This window comes from Acartia tonsa, chromosome 8, assembly GCF_053477335.1.
Source record: "Acartia tonsa isolate MP-2025a chromosome 8, ASM5347733v1, whole genome shotgun sequence".
NCBI lineage: Eukaryota > Metazoa > Arthropoda > Copepoda > Calanoida > Acartiidae > Acartia > Acartia tonsa.
Genome location: NC_137267.1, coordinates 14,839,611 through 14,861,783, shown reverse-complemented (window position 1 = coordinate 14,861,783; position 22,173 = coordinate 14,839,611). Strand labels below are relative to the sequence as shown.

Sequence of the window (22,173 nt, the reverse complement as noted above, 5' to 3'; positions counted from 1 at the left end):
TCTAAACCCTGCGGGGCAAATGTCCAACCTAACCTGACCTAAAATAATCAACAAATAGGCGAAAAACTACCCTTTTACCTTTTATGAATTTTTTTCAAAACAAATTTGAAAGTGGGATTCTGTACTTGATTATTCACTTTAGGGGAAACCGCCGGATTCTTAAAACTTTTTTTTTCATTTTTGTAAAATTACTAGATGCTTTTCTATAAATTATTGGATCAACTGCAGTTCACGGTAAAATATTCCTGGTAACGGATATTTCCAAAAATCTATGAATTTTAAAGGCTGCTAGCTGCCAAACGGCTAAACGTATAGATTATGCCCGCACACTGTTTTAAGCGGCCTACAAATAATCTAAAATACACATAAATCAATAATGCAAAATTATCTAGTAGTGCAGAGAAATGCGCGAAAAAGACCTATTTCACGCGTTTTTTCTTTAGTGAAGCTTTCCCTGTGCATCATTGAATCTTGGCTATTCCAGATTATTTGAAGGCCTTCTTATGCCGCTTTAAACGGTGTGGATTATCTGTAAATTCAGTCGTTTGGCAGCTAGCAGCCTTTAAAATTCATAGATTTTTGTAAATATTAGTTACCATGAATATTTTACCGTGAACTGCAGTTGATCCAAATCTTTTAACTGTTAGATAAATGACACAGCATAGCACTCAATTTTATGTTTTCGCAAAACCGTTAAAAGGAAAGAACAGAGAACTGTAATAAAGCGACACAAGTTCTAAGAAAGCATTTAGAACGAAATATGTAACATAATTTTATTTGCAGTTTTCAATTAATGAATATGAACCACAAATCAACTTTTAAAAACAAATTCGTTTAGGTTAGGTTAAAAGAGTCCCGCAGGGATAATACACTGTTTGGCCTGCAAGCTTAGAACCACCGCAGGGGCTAAAAATATTTCTTTCCTCAACTAACTGTTTGAACATAACATTGTAACTAAATCTCCATATTTGCAGGAATGAAGGAACATATTATTATTTGTGGGTATAAGGGCCAGCTATTTATTATTTGTAGTATTGGTGGAACATATTTTATTTGTGGGTATAAGGGCCAGCTATTTATTATTTGTAGCATTGGTGGAACATATTATTATTTGTGGGTGTAAGGGCCAGCTATTTATTATTTGTAGTATTGGTGGAACATATTATTATTTGTGGGTATATATAAGGGCCAGCTATTTATTATTTGTAGTATTGGTGGAACATATTATTATTTGTGGGTATATATAAGGGCCAGCTATTTATTATTTGTAGTATTGGTGGAACATATTATTATTTGTGGGTATATATAAGGGCCAGCTATTTATTATTTGTAGTATTGGTGGAACATATTATTATTTGTGGGTATATATAAGGGCCAGCTATTTATTATTTGTAGTATTGGTGGAACATATTATTATTTGTGGGTATATATAAGGGCCAGCTATTTATTATTTGTAGCATTGGTGGAACATATTATTATTTGTGGGTATAAGGGCCAGCTATTTATTATTTGTAGTATTGGTGGAACATATTATTATTTGTGGGTATATATAAGGGCCAGCTATTTATTATTTGTAGTATTGGTGGAACATATTATTATTTGTGGGTATAAGGGCCAGCTATTAATATTTGGGTCAACTTCAGCTTTCTTATCCCTTCACAAACAGTTATCTTTCAAGGATTAAGGAACAAATATAGTAGTCATTTATTTTTTGTCTTTTAATATCTTTATAACCTCTGAATTTAATAAGTTCTCCATGATAATAGAGATGGTTTACGTAGGTCCCGTAATGTTTTTTTTTTTGCCATGTAATTTCTAGATTTCCCTAAAATATCTATCCCCTAGATGCTAGGGTATCCACCAATAGTATATATGAAAGCATTGGGTTGAAATACAATTGATAATGATGTTTATAAACTTAATTCTATTTAATACAAGTTGTGGTGACTAATAGAACTTAAGGGATTATCTAGATCTTATATACAGACAAACATCCTACCTCTTTAATAACAGGGCAAAATTAATTCCCACAACCCTGAAAGTAACTATTTTCACTTTCTTATCTTTATCACATATTTATCTCTAATAAAAATGCAGTTTACAATCCCTGCAATTTTTATTGACTTTTTCTCATATTCAATTTGGTTGATGCAATTTTCAGAAGTGTCCGTAGGTCTTTCTGACACTTGTAGTAGAAAGGAAAAATGGAAATATTGTCTATCCTATTATATAAAGTACTAAAGCTTTTTTTTCGTCTGTAGTTAAGGATCTCACTAACCGCCCAATAGATATGAATCTCCTTTACAGTGAAGCTATATGTAGGTCGAGGCAATGTTTTTAACTATTTTTGGTGAGTGTACCTCCTTGCTCCAAACCGAAATCACACCGAAAAAATATACTTCTCTATATACTTTTTTTTCTCCTTTTCCTTTTTAGAGTAGAAAATGAGGGGCGGTGTCCCCCCCCCTCCCTTACCTCAAGTGCTCCTAGAGTCCTCTAGGGGTATAGCTGTTAGTTATTACTAAAGCGATATAACATAGTACTTTTACTTAAATGACCAAATTAAAGAAAAAAATTAAAAGATATCTCAGTGCTTTAAAACATTATTATTCTGAAAAGTGACCTTACTTAGAATATAATGTTACACATTCTAATTTATTTCGAATTTTAAAACAAATTTTTAAAAACACATTATTTTATAAAGCTCTGATTCACTCTTTTTAAAATATTTATAAGTGATTATGTAAAATTTTCATGTGGATATTATGCCAGTGGACAAATTGTCGTTAATTTAGGTTTTTGACATTGAATTAGTTTACTGGTCAGTTCGTTCATCAAGAAGAAGTGGACGGGATGGGGATGATTACGCTTTAACACCTGTTTTGCCAATAAAGTCATATTTTGTATATACTGCAATTTGAAATTAAAAATTATTACAAAATCATATTAGCTCCCATTAGAACATGCGCATTCTTGTTTTCAAAGAAAGAAATTTTAAATTTTGAACCTTAAACAAAATTCAATAACTTTTTCAGATGATATATGTGTTATATGGTCTGATTCCCTTCATTGGAGCCCTGTCATTATTGTTATTAAGACAAAAGCTTAATTCTGTATTTTAAAAAGATCTTTTATATTTTACTCTTTAATATCGAAGCTACTCACTTACTTAGTCTGTCTGTACTTGCGACTATGGAGGAATTAGTATTACTTGTCTTTTCTTATAAGAAAAATTCTCAAATTCATTGAGAGGATTCCCTTGACAATAGAGTACATCTTTGCTAAGTTGAATTTTGACCGCCATAATGCTTAGGAGAGAAGAGATTTCTTTAAGAGAAACTTAACACAATCGCTGTTATTTGTGATTATTCCCCTACACGCTAATTTTATTCTCTTTAAATCTTTTTTATATTTTTCCCTTACTGTTTATATTAATAAGAATTGCTACTATATAATATTGTCATCCTTGTTTTTATACTTTTGAATCTCTTGTGTCAAGTTCTACCCATTCTAAACTTTTAATAACAACCTATCTATCCATGGGGTATAATGATAAAGGAAAATGTTTTACTAAATATAATCTGTTTTATTTGAGCAGAAACAGCATGTATACAATTAAAATTAATTATGAAGGCAAAATAAAAAAGAATCATGTGTATAACACAGCCACAACACCTACATAATTATTTTTTACATTTTCAACTATACAATAAGATTAACGATACAATGTTATAACAAAATTCAACTGTGGATATTACAATTTTATATAATCATGGCGTCACAACAATATTAATAAAGATGAGAAATTACAAAATTAGTAAAGATTAGTGCAGAACCTTTTTTTGGATCTTAATCAATTTAATTTGATACAATAGAATCAAATTTTTGATATGATGGAAACATCAACTGTAAGAGACAACAAAAATAATTTGCTGTTTGACTTCGGTGGCCTAAGAGTCTAGACATTTTAATATAAAAATACTCAAAAAGATGAAAATTTAAATTGAGTATTATAAGATTTCAACATTTCTAACAAAGTGTGTGAAATGATGGAAATGATGACAGAAATGCAGCTCACAAATTGGTGGACATTTGTATTAGCAATATGGTTGGGTTTGGAGGAGTGCTACAGGGATACATTGTGGGAGTAAAGATATTTCAGGAATTGGTTAAAGGATAAATTTTGATAGAGAAAAGGGAGTTTGAGATGGAGTTGATTGATTGATTGTTTACCAATCTTCGTACATCTCGGGGTGAGGACCAGCACAGACTCTTCTCAGGAAAGCTAAATTAAAGAATATTTTTAATGGATAGTAATCCAAATGAATACTTTCAAATTTATATACATATTTGCTTAAAGTCGGAAATTAGCAGGGATTATAAGACAATGATAAGATAATATAAATCCCCAATGATGACAAACAAAATTACCCATTATGTGGTATAATTATTGGTTGAAAAGTTTGGACACTGCTAGGTCCAACCGATCAAAATTCAAAAAGTATCCAAAAATTCTACTTATTAGCAAACTATTAGAAAGGGATACTTACGTTCATAGGGAATGAAACCATCATCATCCTCAGGGTCACAGCACTCCTTGATGAGGATGTCAACCTCCTCACGCTCAAGCTTCTCACCGAGGGACAGAAGAATATGCTCCAGCTCACCCAACATCATGGTGCCGTTTTCCATCTGAAGTTGGGGTATGTGTCAAATTTTTTTTCAAAACAAGGTTACTTTTGGTAATAAAGGCAAAAATAGATTAATATATTAATATAAGAAACAAGTTTTATGACCTCCTTGTTTCCTCTATATAAAAATAAAAGGATGTGTCTGTGTTTCAGTCTTTGTGTCTTTAGCTAAAGATCTCGTTAACCGCTGAAGAGATTAGCCTTTAAAGGGAAGCTTCTTATGAGTCCAGGGAAGGATAATAATTATTGTGGAGAGGGTATCTCCATCCTCCAAAGATCCCCAATTCCTAACATTTTAAAATTTAAATTTTCATTTTTAAAAACTAAAATCAAAAGTGGAGAGTTAGTTAGAGGCCTTTAGGCATAGCCTTTAATATAAAAAAAGCAATAAAACTTACTTTGTCATAGAGCTTCAAGCACTCAACGAAGTCCTCAAAGGTACCAGTGTCCTTGGACTGCTTCACAGTGCTGTAGATGGGGAAGAACTAAATAAATATATTGTTTAGATAATCCTCATAAATGCAGTAATAAGGAAATAAAGATTTTTATTTCTAATTTGAAAAGACATAATTTAAAATGAATTCAGTGCCTTATTTTGAGAGCTAAATATTTGTAAAAGAAAAGTATGACCAGAAAAAATAATGATATTATCTTGTTCCATAACAAGTTGCACAAAAATTCCACCGTTTCTCAATCAAAGCAAACTAAAATTGTACTGGTCACTTGCAGACTTTAAAAAAGCAACATCAAAAAGGAATTTCTATTTATAATCTAGAACTAAAAAGAATCTACAACTTAGCAACAAATTACTAAAAGAAAAATATTTTTTTTTGTTTTCTGAACAATGTTTCTCATTTAATTTAAATATCTAAGAAAAATCCATGCTAAGGAATTTTCCTATTATTATCTATAAACATTCCACTATAGAATATGCAAACACTCTTCATCCGAGGTTTTATTTAATTTAAGTGTTTGTTTTTAAAATGCTTAATTCATTTGCAACTTGCATTGCAAGTAACATTATCAACTTCTATTAAGCTTTTTCGGATTCTCATATTTCTCATTTCATTTTTTGTTGGAAAGGTCAAGTTTTAGTTGAGAAAGTTACAACTGGCTAGAATTCAGCACTTGTGCCAGGGACATTTAGGGATAAGACAATGGATGTAAATTGATATATACAAGATTACCCCTTCTGTAGATTAAAATTATTTGTTGAAACGTTTGCCACTCAAAGTTTAGTTAAAGTAGCCAAAGTTTTTGAGTCAACAAAAAAGTTAACGAGGTTACAAAACTTTGGGTACTAGTGTAATTAACAGCCCAATATCCCCTCCCTTCCTGACATGTGCACATTTTTGCTTTGAAAAGATGTAAAGTATGTTTGAATTAGACAGATGATAAGAACCGGTCCAAATAAGAAAGACAAGTGAAAATATTTTTTTTGTGTGACTTTTTAAAATCTTTCTACAAAAATAAAAATAAATTATCTAATATTACAATTAAAGTAATTAATAGAAACAACTGAAAATTTAAATTTTCAAAGAAAAAATCAGCTTCTCTATCCTTTCAAAATATAAGCAAGCATACTTTTCTCTGACTCTCAGTTAAACAATTTAAAGTAAATACTTGGAAAGCAGTGGAAAATTGACCAGTTCATTAGACATCTTTGTTTTTAGGTGTATTTAAAATTTAAGGTTTAAATTTCATCATATAAATCTACTTTTAGAACTTGTAATTTGTTGAAATAATATAATTTCATAATATCTAAGGAGATCTTTCTTATATAAATTTACTTTGATATATTACAAATTGTGACTTTTATTTGATTTCTAAAGAAAGCTTGCAATGGAAAGCTCTGGAATTCTTGGCTTGGGGAACTTTGCCCCTATTAGTGTGCCCAAGGACATTTTCTAAATTGAAAAACATTCCTGCTTGCTCAAGTAAATTCTTGAATCCGAAAAGATACAGGATTTGGGGATAGGACCATGAAAAAAATATATTTTTTTGTCTTGAATAAACCTATCAAATATTTTGGGTCGAATTGACGAATAATCTGCTTGATTGCAAGTAATTTTTACTGAATAATCTACAAGCGAAAATCCTTTATCCCTGAGTAAGGATATGCAAAGTATACTTTTTAATTTCCCCAATTTTCTAAATTTAGAAATCTGGCCGGTAATTAGCGGATAAATTTCGTCTGCTTCGCGCTCCAATGAAAAATTGACCACATACGTTTTTTGGGCAGATCTCTTGAATGATATTACATTTTTCAAACTTAGGATGTTGCGTTGTAAGCAATTTTAAGTACACACTCTCTATTCTATTCACATTTAATATTAATTTGAAACTATTCTATTGAAAGTTAATTAGCTAATCTATATTATTTTTATTCTTAAACCAATCAAAACACAATTCTTATATATTTTATCAATATTAGGAGTTTAATTAATGTTTTCGTATGTATATTTGGAAGAAGCGATTCGCTGTAAAATAACCGCTCGGTTTAATTTTAAGTCGGTTTGACTAAAGAAGCGCATTTGAAAATTTTGGTATCGTACAATAATTTTATTAACACTGTTGTTTCTTAAAATTCAGAAAATGAAGATTTTTAAATGTTAAAATGAAAGAAAAGAATAAAGTAAACTCAGCTAAGGATTTTCGCTACTATTAAATGTTGTCAAACTTCTTGAATTAAGGCAATCCAAACGTTTATACTTAATTCGCTATTCTAAATTATTATTTCTTTCAGTATGCTAAGAATTTTTTTATTCTATATCTAAATTTCTACAGTATCTTTGTAAAACCAAATATTCTATTCTAGGAATGAAAATCTATAAACTAGTAAGTGCACGCGCAAAGCACCTCTTCAAGCTTGATGAAACTGTCTCCCTTCTTGGTGGTGCCACCCAGATCAGTGATCATCTTCAGGGTGGGGTTCAGGTTGAGACCTCTGAGACAGTCTCCCAGGTAGAACAGGTCAATCCTGCCCTTACCCTCAAAGTCATAGATGTCGAAAGCGAACTTGGCGCCTTTAGGAAAAAAACAAAGGATTATATTTATCAATCTTTCTATCTAACATTAAAAAATATTTAATAATAATAATAAATTAAAAAAAGAACTTGGTCTTTCTTTTTCAAGATGTTCTTATTCAGCAAATGCTTCATTTTACACATTAATTTAACAATATATTTACAAGCTGAAGGTATGTAACACGCGAACATAAGTATAAAAACCTAGTAATCAAAATAATGTAGATTGTTAAGTAAGACATGGTGATGATTTTATTTAATCTAGCACAAGATCTTCTTTGCCAGATTAGTTTTTAGAGAGGATTACAAAAATAATATTTAATGGTCTACATACAGTTTCTTTAAGTTGCTGTTATTACGAACAAATAAACATTATACAATACACTATCACATAACAATAGAAATTTAAGAATTTAACGAAAAAAAGAGTTTTTTTGACCCCAAGAATTGGCCAAGATTTACAGGCAGTTCTTCTTTATAAAATTTGTATTTAAGGAACTAGAGTCAAAATGGTTTTATAGAACCCAGACAGAGTGAGCAGAGAAGGTTGTAAGTGTGCACGCCCCCCGCCTGTGCCAGGAGTAGATGGTCAACAACAAAAATGGTGGAAAAAGAAATTTTGGCGGGCTTTGTGTACACTTAACCTACCTGTCCCCACGCTGTCAGGGCTGTAAGTAAATCCATATATTTTTTAAATATTTCAGATCAATTTGATCAATGATGGAGGTTGTTGTTTGGTTGTTGTTGTTTTTTTTGAGTTGACCTCGGTCACGAATCGCTGATGGTGGTGGACAATGAGATGCCGCAAGACCTTGCTTCCATTCTCACTCCATGCTCATGAGGCGATTTAAGAATGCTGAAATTATTCAAAGTTGATTCTTTACTCAAAGCCATAAGTACTTTAGAAACAATGAAAACATAAAAAAAGCAAAAAATTTTTACCAATGGATCACCAATTGTTTTAATAAATTATTTAGGCTAATAAGGGCCATGCTATGTATTACATTGGAGAGAAAAAAGTGTTAAATATATATATATCGGGGTATGGATGATCCATTAGTAAAATATTTCATCAGGAAAACAAATATTGGGTGTTGGACTTTTGAATTACTTTGAAAAGTTTGAAATTGAAAAATTTGCTTTAGATAAAGGTAAAAGTATTTAATTAACATTTATAAAATCTTAAATTATTGATTGGAAAATTCATGCTTTAAAGTTTACAACACTATGGGGTTTACAAAGGATAACATGCACACAAGGTAAATACAAACAAGCAAAATAACAAAAATTTATGCAGACAACTTACATCCCCTTTCCTCTTTACCCTTTCTTTAAAACATGCATTTGGGAATGAGTTAAGCATTTTTCTTAGCTCACTAAACATAAAAATACTAGTGAGTGGACAGTCAAAAATAAACACAAAAAAGTTTAGTTAAAAGTTAAAGTTTAACCTTTAAAAATGAAATGCCTTTACTGGACTGGAAAGAGCAAAAATTGTAAACATTGAAAAGTGCACAGAAAGTGATTTTTTCTGTAAGTTTTGGGCCTATAATTTGTATTTTACTCAGATACAGAAACAAATTAAACATGGAACAAAGATTAAGAAAACAAGGTAGGCTTTCCATGTCTTTTATTTGGAAAGTTATTGGACATTAAACCAATTATCTTTTCAGGATAGCTTTTACACAATCAGCTTGAAAAGAAAAAAGGAATAATTTATGATACAGGAGAGGTTGACATCAATATAAACAACAGGGTGACACATAAAAGGGAGGAAACCTTTTTTGCTTACTTTAGCTGGATGAATTGTGAGAATTTAGAGAAATATTTACTTCTCAGCAGCGCACATTTTCTCCAGGAAGGCTGAATAATTAATTATTTTTAAACGAAGATGCAAAAAAATATTTTTCTTTATAAAAAAATCGTAAATTTAAAATTTTCAAGATGCCTTATTTTCGTTTATAAATTTTCTAAAATGCTATTATTGTAGGATATAAAGTTTACATGCAGGCTTTATCATTTGCAGTTTTGTTTATAGACTAATTATTACTCATGTTTTATATTCCTAAGATTGAAAAAAGTCACCAATTTAAAATTCTAAGGTGATTTGCTAAAAAAATATTGATCTTATTTTTTTTGTGGTTTGTTGCTGTAAAATTGCATCAACTTACGTTTGAAGGGAATGAAACCATCCTCATCCTCAGGGTCGCACAGCTCATTCATCAGGTTCTTGGCCTCCTCCTTGGTCAGCTTCTCACCGAGGTTGGTGAGGAGCAGGAAGAGCTGATGGGACAGCATAGTGTCGTCATTGTTTTTGTCGTACAGCTTCAGGATCTCAACAAAGTCGTGGAAGCCACCCTGGTCCTTGGAGTCCTTGGCGGCCTTGTAGGCGGGGTAGCAGTCGGCCTTGGCAAGGGTCTTCTTGCCCTTCTCAGTCTGACCGCCGATCTCGGCGATGGTCTTGAGGGTGGGGTTCAAGTTGCAGGCGCGGATGAGGTCACCCAGGTAGAAGGCGTCAACCTTGCCATCACCCTTGAAGTCATAGACATCGAAGGCAAAGTCGATGGCTGAAAAGATAGTAAAAATTCAGTTTTCAATTTTGATTGTTGCATTGTCTGGGGTTTGAAGCACAACATGAATGAATTAAGTAAATGGAATTTAAAATAGATTTTCTAAATAATCTATAGATACACACATTTGTGCCTAATTATACCCCCAATATATCAAATTCTCATTTACTTAATACTTTGTAGGACATAAATTAAAACATTTAACAATAAGCAAAGGATCATGCAAAACAAAATAAAACAATATTATTGATAAAGAGAACATAATTTGCTGAATTTTGCAGTTTAGTTGAAAAAAGGCAAAAAATCGTATAAAGATGCTTTAAGAAATAACTTGAAATAAGGTAGAAAATCAATGAAATTATTAAAAGAAAAACATAGATATTTTAAATTTTAACAAATACAGGGTATTTTAATAAAGGTAAACAGGATATTTTTATTGATTATTTAGAGAAATCATAGAAATTTCTGTATAAAAAGATGAGTAATTAATGATGTAATTTACTCAAGGTGCTGAAAAAAGATTCTCTCTAAATAAACAAATATGCAGGGATATAAGGATGAACAATGAACGATAAATTTATCTTCCTTTGATTATTTAATTTGTAATTCTACCCAAAGCAAAATTTTTATCCTAGGAAAAAAATGTAAGGATCAATTTTTATCGCTATTGTCAACTCCTTCCATAAACATATTTGTGTTCCAACTATTTAGCTGAAAAAAAAACTAGAAATAAAATGTAGCTTCAATTACATTTTTATCTGAATGCTTAGATATGGGTTTTTAATTGAATAAAATAACTTCAGCTAAATAATAAGAATGCCAATGACACAAAACATGTATGTTTTATAACAGGGAAGGAAAGGTCAATTGCAGTCAAATTAATCTTCATTTTAAATACATCAATATTTTAAGGACAAAAGATTTGTGGCTAAGATTAAGATACCTTTCATTGACCTTTCTCTCTATCCCTGAAGAATAATAAAAGGATTTTAATAAGCTTTTCAAAGGTTAATTCAATTATATCTAAATAATTTTAGAATTATTTATTTGTGAGCTCTTAATTTTTGGAGAAACATAAAGATTAATGTCTGTTTTTTTTTAAATCAATCATTATATTTAAGGCCTTTATATCAATGATTAACCTGAGAAAAGCAATAAAACATATAACAAACAAGCAAAATTGATAAAATAAAAAGCAACTTAAGGATACCAAGCAAAATAAAAGTAAGCATTCAAATGATGAAACCTAAAATAAATGGAAATAAGGATAAGATTAGTTAGGTTGGGTTGCAAGGGAGGTTAATGTTTCATAATCAATCAATCAATAATTAATTGAACTATGATTTTTTTCAAGGTTTTTTTGGGGTGCAAGGGATGAAATTACAAGTTCGCAATGTTAACATACCGTCAACCTCACGTTTCTTAAGACCAAGCTCCTGTAATAGAAATAATAATTAATAAAAGTTATCTGTAAAAGATTTAAATCCACTCACGTTCAATGTCCTTGTTGGTAAGATCGTGCTGAAAACATAATTAAAATTTAGTTATTATTGCCTTATTTAAAATGGTTTATCTATTATTAAAATGATTGCTACTCTATTGCCCATGAGACAACCAGCTTTATAAATTTGAATTTTAATAACCCAACTTAAAGAAGCTCCAAAGGTCAATAAATCACATAGCCCTAAATATTTTAATGACCTATGAATAATATTGTTTTAATTCATATATGAGGCCATTATGATGAAAATAAATCTAATATTTGTATCACTTTAATATAATTTATAATTTTATGATGTAATATGTAGCTGCGCTACTGTATAATTCTGAATATCACTTACAGCCATGTTTAATCCTCTCAGTAATCACCACAGACTTGCGTTGTCAGAAGGCCGGACCGAAGTGGGGAATAACAGGACTGACCCTAGTATTTATACTTGGCAGGTGGCAGCACTGTAGCTGTGGCCGTCCTCCAGCCCAGCAACCCCAGGTGGAAAGCTCAGATCCTGCTCCTGAAAAAGGACAGAGAGAGGGGGAGGGGAAAGAAAATTATATTTAAAAGGAGAGGAGACAAAGTTTAGGTATCCACACACATATACACTTACATACTTCAATATGACCCAACCCTCCTATGGGAACCTTTATCCCCCCCCCCCCCTATCTGTAACCCCTACATTCGCAGGACAGGGACAATTTCTAAACATATTTGTATATATTTAGAGGATAGGAGATATCCCCTTTCATCCCCCAACCCCCTCCTTATATTACTTACAGGGGGTTATCCTTCTTAAATTCAAAGGGACAGCTCATAGAATTAAAGAATTTTAGGTATTCTAAATATGATAGGCAACATGAATCATAGCATGTTTTTTATCACACTTGTTTTAAAATAAGGTTCACCCGATGTGTCTACTGCATTTAGTTTATTTTTAGAGACTTAATTCTTCATTTTTGACAGGATGTGAATTAAAGATTAAATCATTTGTTGAAATAAAAAGTCTTCTTTACTATTGTCAGAAGTCTTAGTTTTTATTAGTACTTAATTTTGTAATGTCTATATTTGATTGATTTGGTTGGAAAATTTTTATATCTAAAATTTATGTGGGTCTATAATTACCATATCAATTAGAACATTTTTCATTTGGGTTTGAATCTCAAAGAGACTAGGAACAGATAGGCAATGATAATAATAGGAAATTTTATTAAAATACATTTTTACTTGAACAAGATTATGTTAATATAGGTTCAAGAGCAATCAAATTCAGCTTATTTGATGTATAACAGATTTGGTAGATCAGCTTAAATCATGTTTTTATTCAAAAAAGTTTGTTACTATTTGGCATTGATTATTATTTCTATTGTTAAATTTGTTAACAATTATTTTTTTTTAAACTAAAAAGATTCGTTTTAAAAGTAAAGCTTTTCTAGTATTAAGGTCCATCAGGGCATATAAACAAATAGTTCTTTAATTAATAATTAATGTTATAGTTATCCTATTGATTTCAAACTTGAAATAATGATTCCTTGATATAGAAAGCATAGCAATTCTAAATCATTACCAAAATGTCTGTAGGTTCATTTAAAGCATGAAGATTTTAGCTTTAATGAAATATTTTATCATATTAGCTTTATTTGGGATTATTGATTTCCAGGACTATAATGCATAATGTTAAAAATAAAGCATCTTTATAATCAAGTCTTAAAATGTTATTATGTCCTTATTAGATATCCTGTATTCAAGTAATTTTGGGATGTATTTTTATGGAATATTTTTTTCTCTTTCTTCTAGATTGTTAAAGAATTAAATGAGTTGTTACTCTATATTTCTTAATGTTTGTTTTTCTGTCTTGTTTGACAGATTGTTTTTATAATAAGCTTCGCTATTTTGGATGTTGTCACCCCTTGTTCATATAAAGTCAAAGCTTGTACAAGCTAATTTCTATAATTAGAATTTTAACATTTTTCTTTTGAAAAAATTCTTGTATCTTTTGCATCTTTCCCTAAATCTCTCAATATTTAGACCGTATGTTTTGCTTATATAATTTCATCAGCTTCATTAGTATTGGACGTAATTGTCTTTATTAAAGATATACTGTCCCTTTGAAGTTTGAGGATATTCCCTTTAAGGTGCCAGTTTAAAGTTTTAAAGTAAGCAATTTCAAGTCCTCTATCATTCACTCTCTTGTTATCCCATTCCCTTTTTAGTAGCGAAGCTACTCTTTAATTCACTTTTTTCTGTTCGTTCGTCAGTCCGTAACGCCTTAGGGAAAATAAAATTTTATCAGCTGCTATTTTAGATAGACAGCAAAAAGTTTTGGTGAAGATTTTGTACACACACAGTATATAATTTACTTGGCCCGTAGGCCTGTCGTTCATGCTTGAAAAGGCATCAATGTTTTTCTTCTTTTTAAAGGTTTCTTTGATTTATATGTTTATCACATATTCTTTCCCGTTCTTTTTTATTACAAGTGAACATCTGCTATATATCTTAATTTGTCCGTTTGTCTATCCAAGATTTTTCTCGCTAATTATATTATCATCCCTATTTCCTTTCCATCTAAATTTGTCCTTACTCTCTAACAATATCTAGTTTTCTCTATTTTTGTCTCTCTTTTATCTTATTTTTTCTCTCTAGTGTGTATTTGTTTATTAGTAGACCTTAAACACCCATTTGGTATTTTGCTCATTGCACATGAACCTCTCCCCTCCCACTATTTTTCAGAAAATAAAGGGGGTGCGGGGAAGCTGTTTTCTCTAGCAAAAACCCTGCGGGGGCCATAAATCTAAGGGGCCAATACCTGTGGAGCCTTAACCCTGCAATCTTACCCAGTACCCAATAAAACCTGACCAAAAATTATTCTTTACCTTATTGTTATTTCCAATGTGTTTTACAAATAGGGGGGGGGGGGGGGTGAGGGGGTTCAAGTGCTCAACAGGGCTCTTAGAGGAAAAACACCTTTTATTTAAATATAATAAATAAAAAGACTTTGAAAGGTAATGTATATTGATAAATATTTTATTCAAAATTTTGGATACTCTATTTATCTCTACTATCTATGTCTAGCTAAGATAATTCAGGGAGTTAGAGGTTGATTGTGTACCCCTAATGTTTCTTTATTATATGTACAATTAAATAAGAGCAAAATTATGAATACTTGATGGGTGATTAATTAATAATGCCATGTTCTATCCCTCCATCCCTGGCTATCACACCATAACATGGCCACTCTGTATGTAGAACAAGTTCTCTGTCCGTTCACAGAGTAGCTGTCCAGGCCGGTCATTTAGACCAGGAATAGGAGCACGTTCACACTCTCACACATACACACACACTCACAGACACACTCTCACACACTTACACACACACACACACACACACACACACACGGACAAATATAAGCAGAATACTACAAATGCCTTCTCTATTTATCTCTTTCTTATTATCTCTCAATTTTACACATAATCTTCTCAATACAATACACAATACAAATTTCATTATTTTAAAAAGATACTCATGCTTTAAAAAAGGAGGTATTGTGGTATCAAATTTTCCCTCATTAAATCATTTTATTATTCTGTATTCGAGTCATTCAAAAGTTAGGTATAACATTTTTATGATAAGTTCATTTATTATTATCATCTACCTTTAAACTTAATATCAAAAATTAAACTAGGGAAACTTTTTTATATCGTTAAGAATAAGTTTGAAGTTCATTGAATTATTAAGCGGGGTAATATACGAAAATTTTGTTCACCTATATCAAATTTATTTATAATTTACCCAGCTAAGTTTGTCTCTTAAAGAATAGGTATTCCTAACACTTTTTTGATTCCAGCTATTAAAAATTCATGAGAAAATTTAACTATCCGAATTCTGGAGGCCTAGAGAGAGTATCCATCCATTTTTACCTGACCTAGAATATTTTTGACCTGAGTTGTCCCTGGATTTTGTGTGTGTGTGTGCGTGTGTGTTTGGGAGTAAGTATGTGTGTGTGTGTGTGTGTGTGTGTGTGAATGTTGTACAGTCATTTTAGGCTGCGACATCCTTCCCATTTTACTCAAATGGTCTCTTCTCCAAACTAATGAAATTGTCCATTTTTGTTCCACCTCCCTGCCCCCCTTTTCCCAAATTTTTAATCCCCATCTCTAAAAGGGCGATATGAAGTGATCTCTCTAGGGATTGCTCATTATTAGATGAACTGTCCTTCTCATTTACAACTGTATATCCCCTCATTTTCAAGTATTTCTTTTTCTTTTTTCAGTTTCAATTTTACTCTAAAATATGGCTTTCAAACCGACTATTACACACCTGATTAGAATCGGTTCTGTGCCATACTGAAAAATCATGTATTGTATCGAATAGAGACAATTTTCAAACAAAAATGAATAGAAATAATGACATTATATTAATAAAAGCTTTGTTGGCCTATGCCTTTAATTCATCGGGGCCAATAAAAACTGGATAATTATTCATGTTTTTTTTTCCGCGGAAAGCTGTCTATAATACGATAGAAAAATAGCTATTAAAATACTTAGGAATCTAATACATAGATTCAACCTTCCCTTGCTCAATGTTGCTTCTCCTAATAGTCCCCTCCTCCCTTTTCTTCCTTTCCCTTTGTATAACTGACCGCTCAAAGCTAACATTCCCTTCCCATTTTCTCCATTCAAAATCTTTTAAAAATTTTTTTCTTCTAAATGATTGCGTTTTAATTAACAACTGTTTACGGAAATTACACAATTTAAAAAAAAGATAATTCGATTTATTTTCTTTGTCTAGTTAATTTCAATTAAAATATTTTAGAATTTAGGCTAGTTATGAAAAGTAGGAATATCATCTCCCCCTAGACCCATAATCAAAAAGTCCCACCTCCCCTTCGCTAACGAAAACAGAGAACCCTTTGCACGCCTATAATATTATACTTTGTTCTTTAAAAAGTACAAAAAATGGGTAAAATGTCCCAACGCTCACCTTCAGACCTTAAAAATTGTTCAGGGTGACGGGGCATTGCTAGGGTCGCATGTCAAGAAGGATGAAAACATTTGCAGACAGGATTTTGTTCTTAAATAGCACAGAATAAACAGGATAATTCTATTATATAAAGTAGTAAGGTTCTTATGTCTGAAGCTTAAGATTTCCATAACAATTGAAACTATTGAGTTATCCATTTTAGGGAAGCTTCACATAGTTCCCGGGAGGGTTTTAGGCTATTTTGTTAAGTAATATATACAGGGATCATTAAAATTATTATATTTTGTGTTCTCTTTGTAAAGAAGTAACTTAACTTGATCATAAAAAATCAGAAGTCTATCACATTTCCCTTATAGCGTTACGACTGGCTGACGGATAGATGTACGGACTTGCAGACAAAGTGAATAATAGAGTAGCTTCGCGTGTAAAAAAGTCATATTCAAAATTTTGATTAGGTTTTATTTATTCGAAGGCATAAGAAAATAAATTATTTAGATAGTTTAAGGATTAGGATCCTCTCTCTCTATATTTTTAAGGATTGGCTTCACAAGCTGTGTTGTCAGTAACACACATAGCATCATAATCAATTCCAAACTTGGTGGCTTGTTCTCTGAAAGCAGCTTCACTCTGGTTTTTAAAAAAAGATTTTATTTAATTAAGTTTTATTTTCATGATATTATCTTGACTTTGCACTTTTGCTTTCTTGTTAAATTTCTGAGAAATAAAAGTAGAATAACAGTTCAATAATATGATTATAAAAAAGAACCATAAGAAAAAAAGGATTATAAAAAAAGAATGGTTTTTAAGAATGTTAGAGTGGCCTTATTATCAAAGTATAAGAGCTTACATTGATTTTTAAAACCCTTGTACTAATAGAGTTCTTACTGAAATTTTTCTATGATTACTTTAAAAATATTGCATTTTTAATAAATATGTGATAAAATGGTGAAATATTCTTTAATGTTGTAAGCCATGTTACCCTACTTTTATTTTAAATTAAATCTTTTTTCCTCTGGCTTCATATCATCCTGGGTTCTTGTTCTAAAAGTAAAATAAATGTTTTGAAATTATTTTAAAAACAATTTTGATTGCACGAACATTGTCTGAAAGACCTGACCGTGCATTTAATGAATTGCGTTTGTTTCTGGACTATGGTATTCCCCCAACTCTTACTTTTTATGCAACGACATCACAAAATAGCACTAGGTGTTATTTTTAACGTCTCTAGTATAACGCGATGTGGCGCAGTCTCGAACTCAACACGTTACCAATGCGCCAATGCCGCGTAACTTTACCTGGATAGTACAAATCCACCATTATAATCTAGGGCAGGGTTTGTGCCACACCAGAGAACCATCATATAATTCTCTTCAGGGAAGGCCACAATGTGCCATCTCTCAATCTTAAATTAAACAAAGATGACAATATCCATATGTAGCGAAGCACAAAAAAATCATAGATTAAATTAATGACAATTAGGTTTGAAGACAGAAGTTCAGAGTTCATAAATCAAGAATTATTTTATTGCAAAACATTATGAAATCTTCAAGCTATATGTTTTAATATTTGAATCTTTATAGCATGACTGACAAAACGATGGACCAAGAAAATCAAACATGAAGCTCATACCTGGGGAAGTAGAGGTTCATCATCGTATTCAAGCCTAATTAAACCATTTGATGGCATTGTTGCATGGGGGATAGTTACAATTACATCTAAACAACAAAAAAGTATTTAAGACAGATTTTAAATAGAGGCCATTTTTTTGTCTGTAAATTTTTAAAAAAAGATTTTTAAATCTATCCAAAAGTTCAAGTTAACTTATACAATATACATAGATATTTTTGCCTTGAAGTCAAAATAATTTGGAGTGGGGATAGGGAGTTTCATTATAATTGGTTGTAGCTTAAGATATCGCTAACCGCTTGACCAATAAAGTTCTTCTTTACTGTGAAGCTTCTTGTAGGTCAAGTAGGGAAGGTTTATAACTATTTATGGAAGGGTACTTTAACCCTACCAAAAGAAATATCCCAACCCTATTTTTTTTACTTTTTCTTTTAAAAAATAAAATGGAAAATGGAGGTTCGACTTATCCTCTTCCAATTTTTCACTAGAGGCCTCTAGTATTGTAATAAATAACAAGAACAAATTTGTTGATGTAATATATAACCTGTTGTAGGCTGAGAATTGGTGCCTCCAGAATAGGTAGTGTTATTAATCCAACTTCCATCATCAATTCTTAAATCAATTATTTTGTCATAGGAAATCAAGATTATCGCTGTTTGTCATCTATACAACAAAGTAGAACGATGTCTGTCTGTCTATCTGTATGAAGCTGAAGTAACCACTGAACCGATTGGGCTCTACTCTTCAGGGAATGTACCTACTGGTCCTGTGATGGTTTTAATCTATTTTCTTAGTGGATGAAACCGCTAGTATTTAATATAAATTTTGTCCGTTTGTTCGTAACCTGCATAATGATTTCTGCAACTCTAGCAACTATATAATAATTACCAGACATTTGTAGCTCTCCAAAAGCAATAATTTATACGATATACTCATCTAATTCATAGATTTATTGTTGGAATATTGCTTCCTAGGACAATAAGGAAAAGTATATTCATAATCAAGTCTTTTTATTAATTTTGGGGATAGTTTTATTGTTCAGACTTCTAAATCAGGGAGGGAGGGGACATTGGGCTGTTAATTATAGTCCCTAAAGTTAAAATTTGCGATTTCTCATCAGTTGGCTTTTCATTTTTATTTAGTTTTGATTGGTTGGTTCATTATGTTGAGTACATAAACATTTTAACCACTAATTGTAATGTACAGAAGGGGTATTATTGTGTTCATCATTGGGGATGAACAACATTTTATCAGCCATTGTCTTATCCCTTTTGATCCCTGGTTCTAAATAATGTAGATATTGAATGTGCTACTCCATTTTGAATGTTGTCATCCTTGTTTTTGTCCAATTATCCTTTTATTATAAATTTTATTGCAAGAAATAATAATTTCGTCTTACTTGAGATATCTTTCATGTTGGCATGGATACCTGAAAAAGAATAAATCATTTTAATCTTATTATATATTATATTAATTGATATATTTTTAAATATTTTTTTTAAAGAAGATTAATAAAGAAGCTAACCAGTCATAACCACCCCTCCAGACATCATCTTGTCCACAGTTAAGCCCACGGACAACCCACCAGTCTCCAGCAACTTGGTCAATACTATCAACATTTCAATTTACCTTTACATTCTTAATTCTATTATGATTTTCTTTAAATTGCAAGGGCTATAAAATTATCATTCTATAAATCAATTAAAATGAAAAAACTTTAAATTTAAATTCTAATATAAAAGTAAAAAATGGTTGTCTGTTTGTGTGTTTAAAGCTTAATATCTTGGAATATACAACAAATCTTCTTATAGGTCCAGGTAAGAATTGTAACTCTTTGGGGGAGGAAAACTTCACCCTTTAAAAAGAAATCGCCCCTAGAAAAATCCCCCTTAATTTTTTTCTTATTTATAAAGCCTAAGTAGAAAGTGGATTGTCGAACTACAACCCCCCCTCTCACCCCTTCCTTCAGCTAGCCGCTAGATTTATTTATAAAAAGTAAAGTTTCCTTTCAATTGTTTGGACGGTGTCTTCTGCGACTGGTAAACAAATGCCATCAGGTGGTACTTCGGGGAAACAGTCATTTTCGGCCATACACTTAACATAAACATTAAAAGACATGCAGCTAGGAATGAATGATCTTAAGGAATAATACAATGGATGATAAGTTGATGTACATTGTACATCCCCCATGATTATGAAGAAAATTATCCCTTCTGCAAAATTAAATTATTGACTGAAAGTTTTTAAAAATGCAAGATTTCGAGTATACCAATCAAAATTTAAGAAAGTACCCAAAGATCTTAAAGGATAAGACAATGGAAGATAATTTGATGTATATTCCCGATGATGAAGAACAAAATTACCCCTTATATAGATTATATAAATTATAAAATGAAAAGTTTGGAATAGTTTAGAACTATCAATCACAATTCAATAAAAGTATTCAAAGTTTTAATCCAACAAATAAGATAACGTGGTTATAAACGTGGTACTAGTCCAATAAATCATATATACTCTAAGCAAGGCTTCAAATTTTTCATTTCCATTTCCAATAGTCATTTCACATTCAAACTGGCATTGAGATTCATCCGGCTTCCCACTGCAGTCCATCATACACTAGACGTTAAAAATTATGTTCATTAACGGACGGACAACATTGGTTGAGGGTACTCTATACAATAATTTTGAAAAACTCCTTCAAATTTACTAGCTCCTTTGTCTCTATGCTCAAGGGAACGAGAGGAAAGTGTCAGTTTAAAACCACCATTAGGAATCTTTAAAGGTTTCCAGAAAAGAAAAGACCAGCAATTTTTGAGATCTTTAACTTCAGAACGAAAAACCTTACTACTTTATACAATAGGATTATCCTAGGTGGTTTATAAAAAACAATAACCCGACCAATCTAAAGATAAATTTCTAACATTACATATGGGTGGAAAGACATTAAGAATCATAGAATAGAAGCAACAGGATTTAAAGGAGCAGTAAAATTAGAATATATTATTACTTGGATGTTGCACCAGATTTTCATGTTCATGAATAAAGTGAAACTAGCAGTGGTCTAAGATAACGGTACCATCTATCCCAAATTCTATACTCCATCCTCTCCTCTCCTACTGGATGAATGAACTGACCAATTTTTCCTATGTCATAATATCCACGTATATTCTATTTCCATCCAAATGAACTTAAGGAATTTAATCCAACTAGAACTAAAACAAAGCAAAGTAGTATGAGAATACCTGTAAAGTTTGAAAACAGACAGGATCTAGAACACAGAGACCAGATTGTATGGCACAGTGCAGGGCTATGCAGGTTTCGATTCCTTTCTCCTATCAAACAAATGATTTGTTTTTGAGACGTTTCTTTTCATCCCAATGAATTTTTCGTTAAATATGGCCAGTTTTTGCGTTCTTTTGTATTTATTTTAGGATTACTACCTATAAGAAAAAAATGTCAACCTATTTGTTCAAACCCTATAAGGATTCCTCTCTTAGGAGTTATGGTTTAATTTCTTCGCCTTACATGGATATAAAAGAATATATCAGAGACCTAGGAAACCCTCACATCTAGGCTAGCCTAAGCAATTTTATAGGATTTAGCCAATTCAAATAAATTATAATAAAAGGTGTGCAAACCTTTTCCACTGTTTGTTTAGCAACCTGTGCGCGTGCTTGGGGACTGTAGGCCTGGGTCCCTGCCAGTAGGGCAGCAATGCAAACAAATAATCGCATTTTTAAAAAAATATTTGTCTAAAATAAGTCTTTTGTTACTTATGTATAGTCGCT

At 31.4% G+C, this 22,173-nt stretch overlaps 3 protein-coding genes across 3 annotated transcripts; all 3 read right to left on the bottom strand.

Moving 5' to 3' along the window:
- Positions 1–3,565: 3,565 nt before the first annotated feature.
- On the bottom strand, positions 3,566–11,834 carry LOC145326082 (myosin light chain alkali-like). The gene is made up of 5 exons (XM_080169185.1): positions 11,781–11,834; positions 7,551–7,717; positions 5,090–5,176; positions 4,551–4,692; positions 3,566–4,285 (listed from the first exon to the last, which is right to left on the bottom strand). Exons 2-5 carry the CDS (start codon positions 7,608–7,610, stop codon positions 4,230–4,232), a joined length of 345 nt encoding a protein of 114 aa, XP_080025311.1. The 5' UTR covers positions 7,611–7,717; positions 11,781–11,834; the 3' UTR covers positions 3,566–4,229.
- LOC145326081 (myosin light chain 1-like) lies at positions 7,814–12,394 on the bottom strand. The gene is made up of 5 exons (XM_080169184.1): positions 12,129–12,394; positions 11,693–11,723; positions 9,889–10,284; positions 9,510–9,580; positions 7,814–8,573 (listed from the first exon to the last, which is right to left on the bottom strand). Exons 1-4 carry the CDS (start codon positions 12,132–12,134, stop codon positions 9,546–9,548), a joined length of 468 nt encoding a protein of 155 aa, XP_080025310.1. The 5' UTR covers positions 12,135–12,394; the 3' UTR covers positions 7,814–8,573; positions 9,510–9,545.
- Positions 12,395–17,197: 4,803 nt separating this feature from the next.
- On the bottom strand, positions 17,198–22,173 carry LOC145325423 (uncharacterized). Its single transcript, XM_080168410.1, has 11 exons — positions 22,024–22,173; positions 21,628–21,717; positions 20,900–21,001; positions 20,393–20,479; positions 19,911–19,996; positions 19,785–19,814; positions 18,930–18,997; positions 18,389–18,474; positions 18,055–18,161; positions 17,772–17,800; positions 17,198–17,388 (listed from the first exon to the last, which is right to left on the bottom strand). Exons 1-11 carry the CDS (start codon positions 22,117–22,119, stop codon positions 17,291–17,293), a joined length of 879 nt encoding a protein of 292 aa, XP_080024536.1. The 5' UTR covers positions 22,120–22,173; the 3' UTR covers positions 17,198–17,290.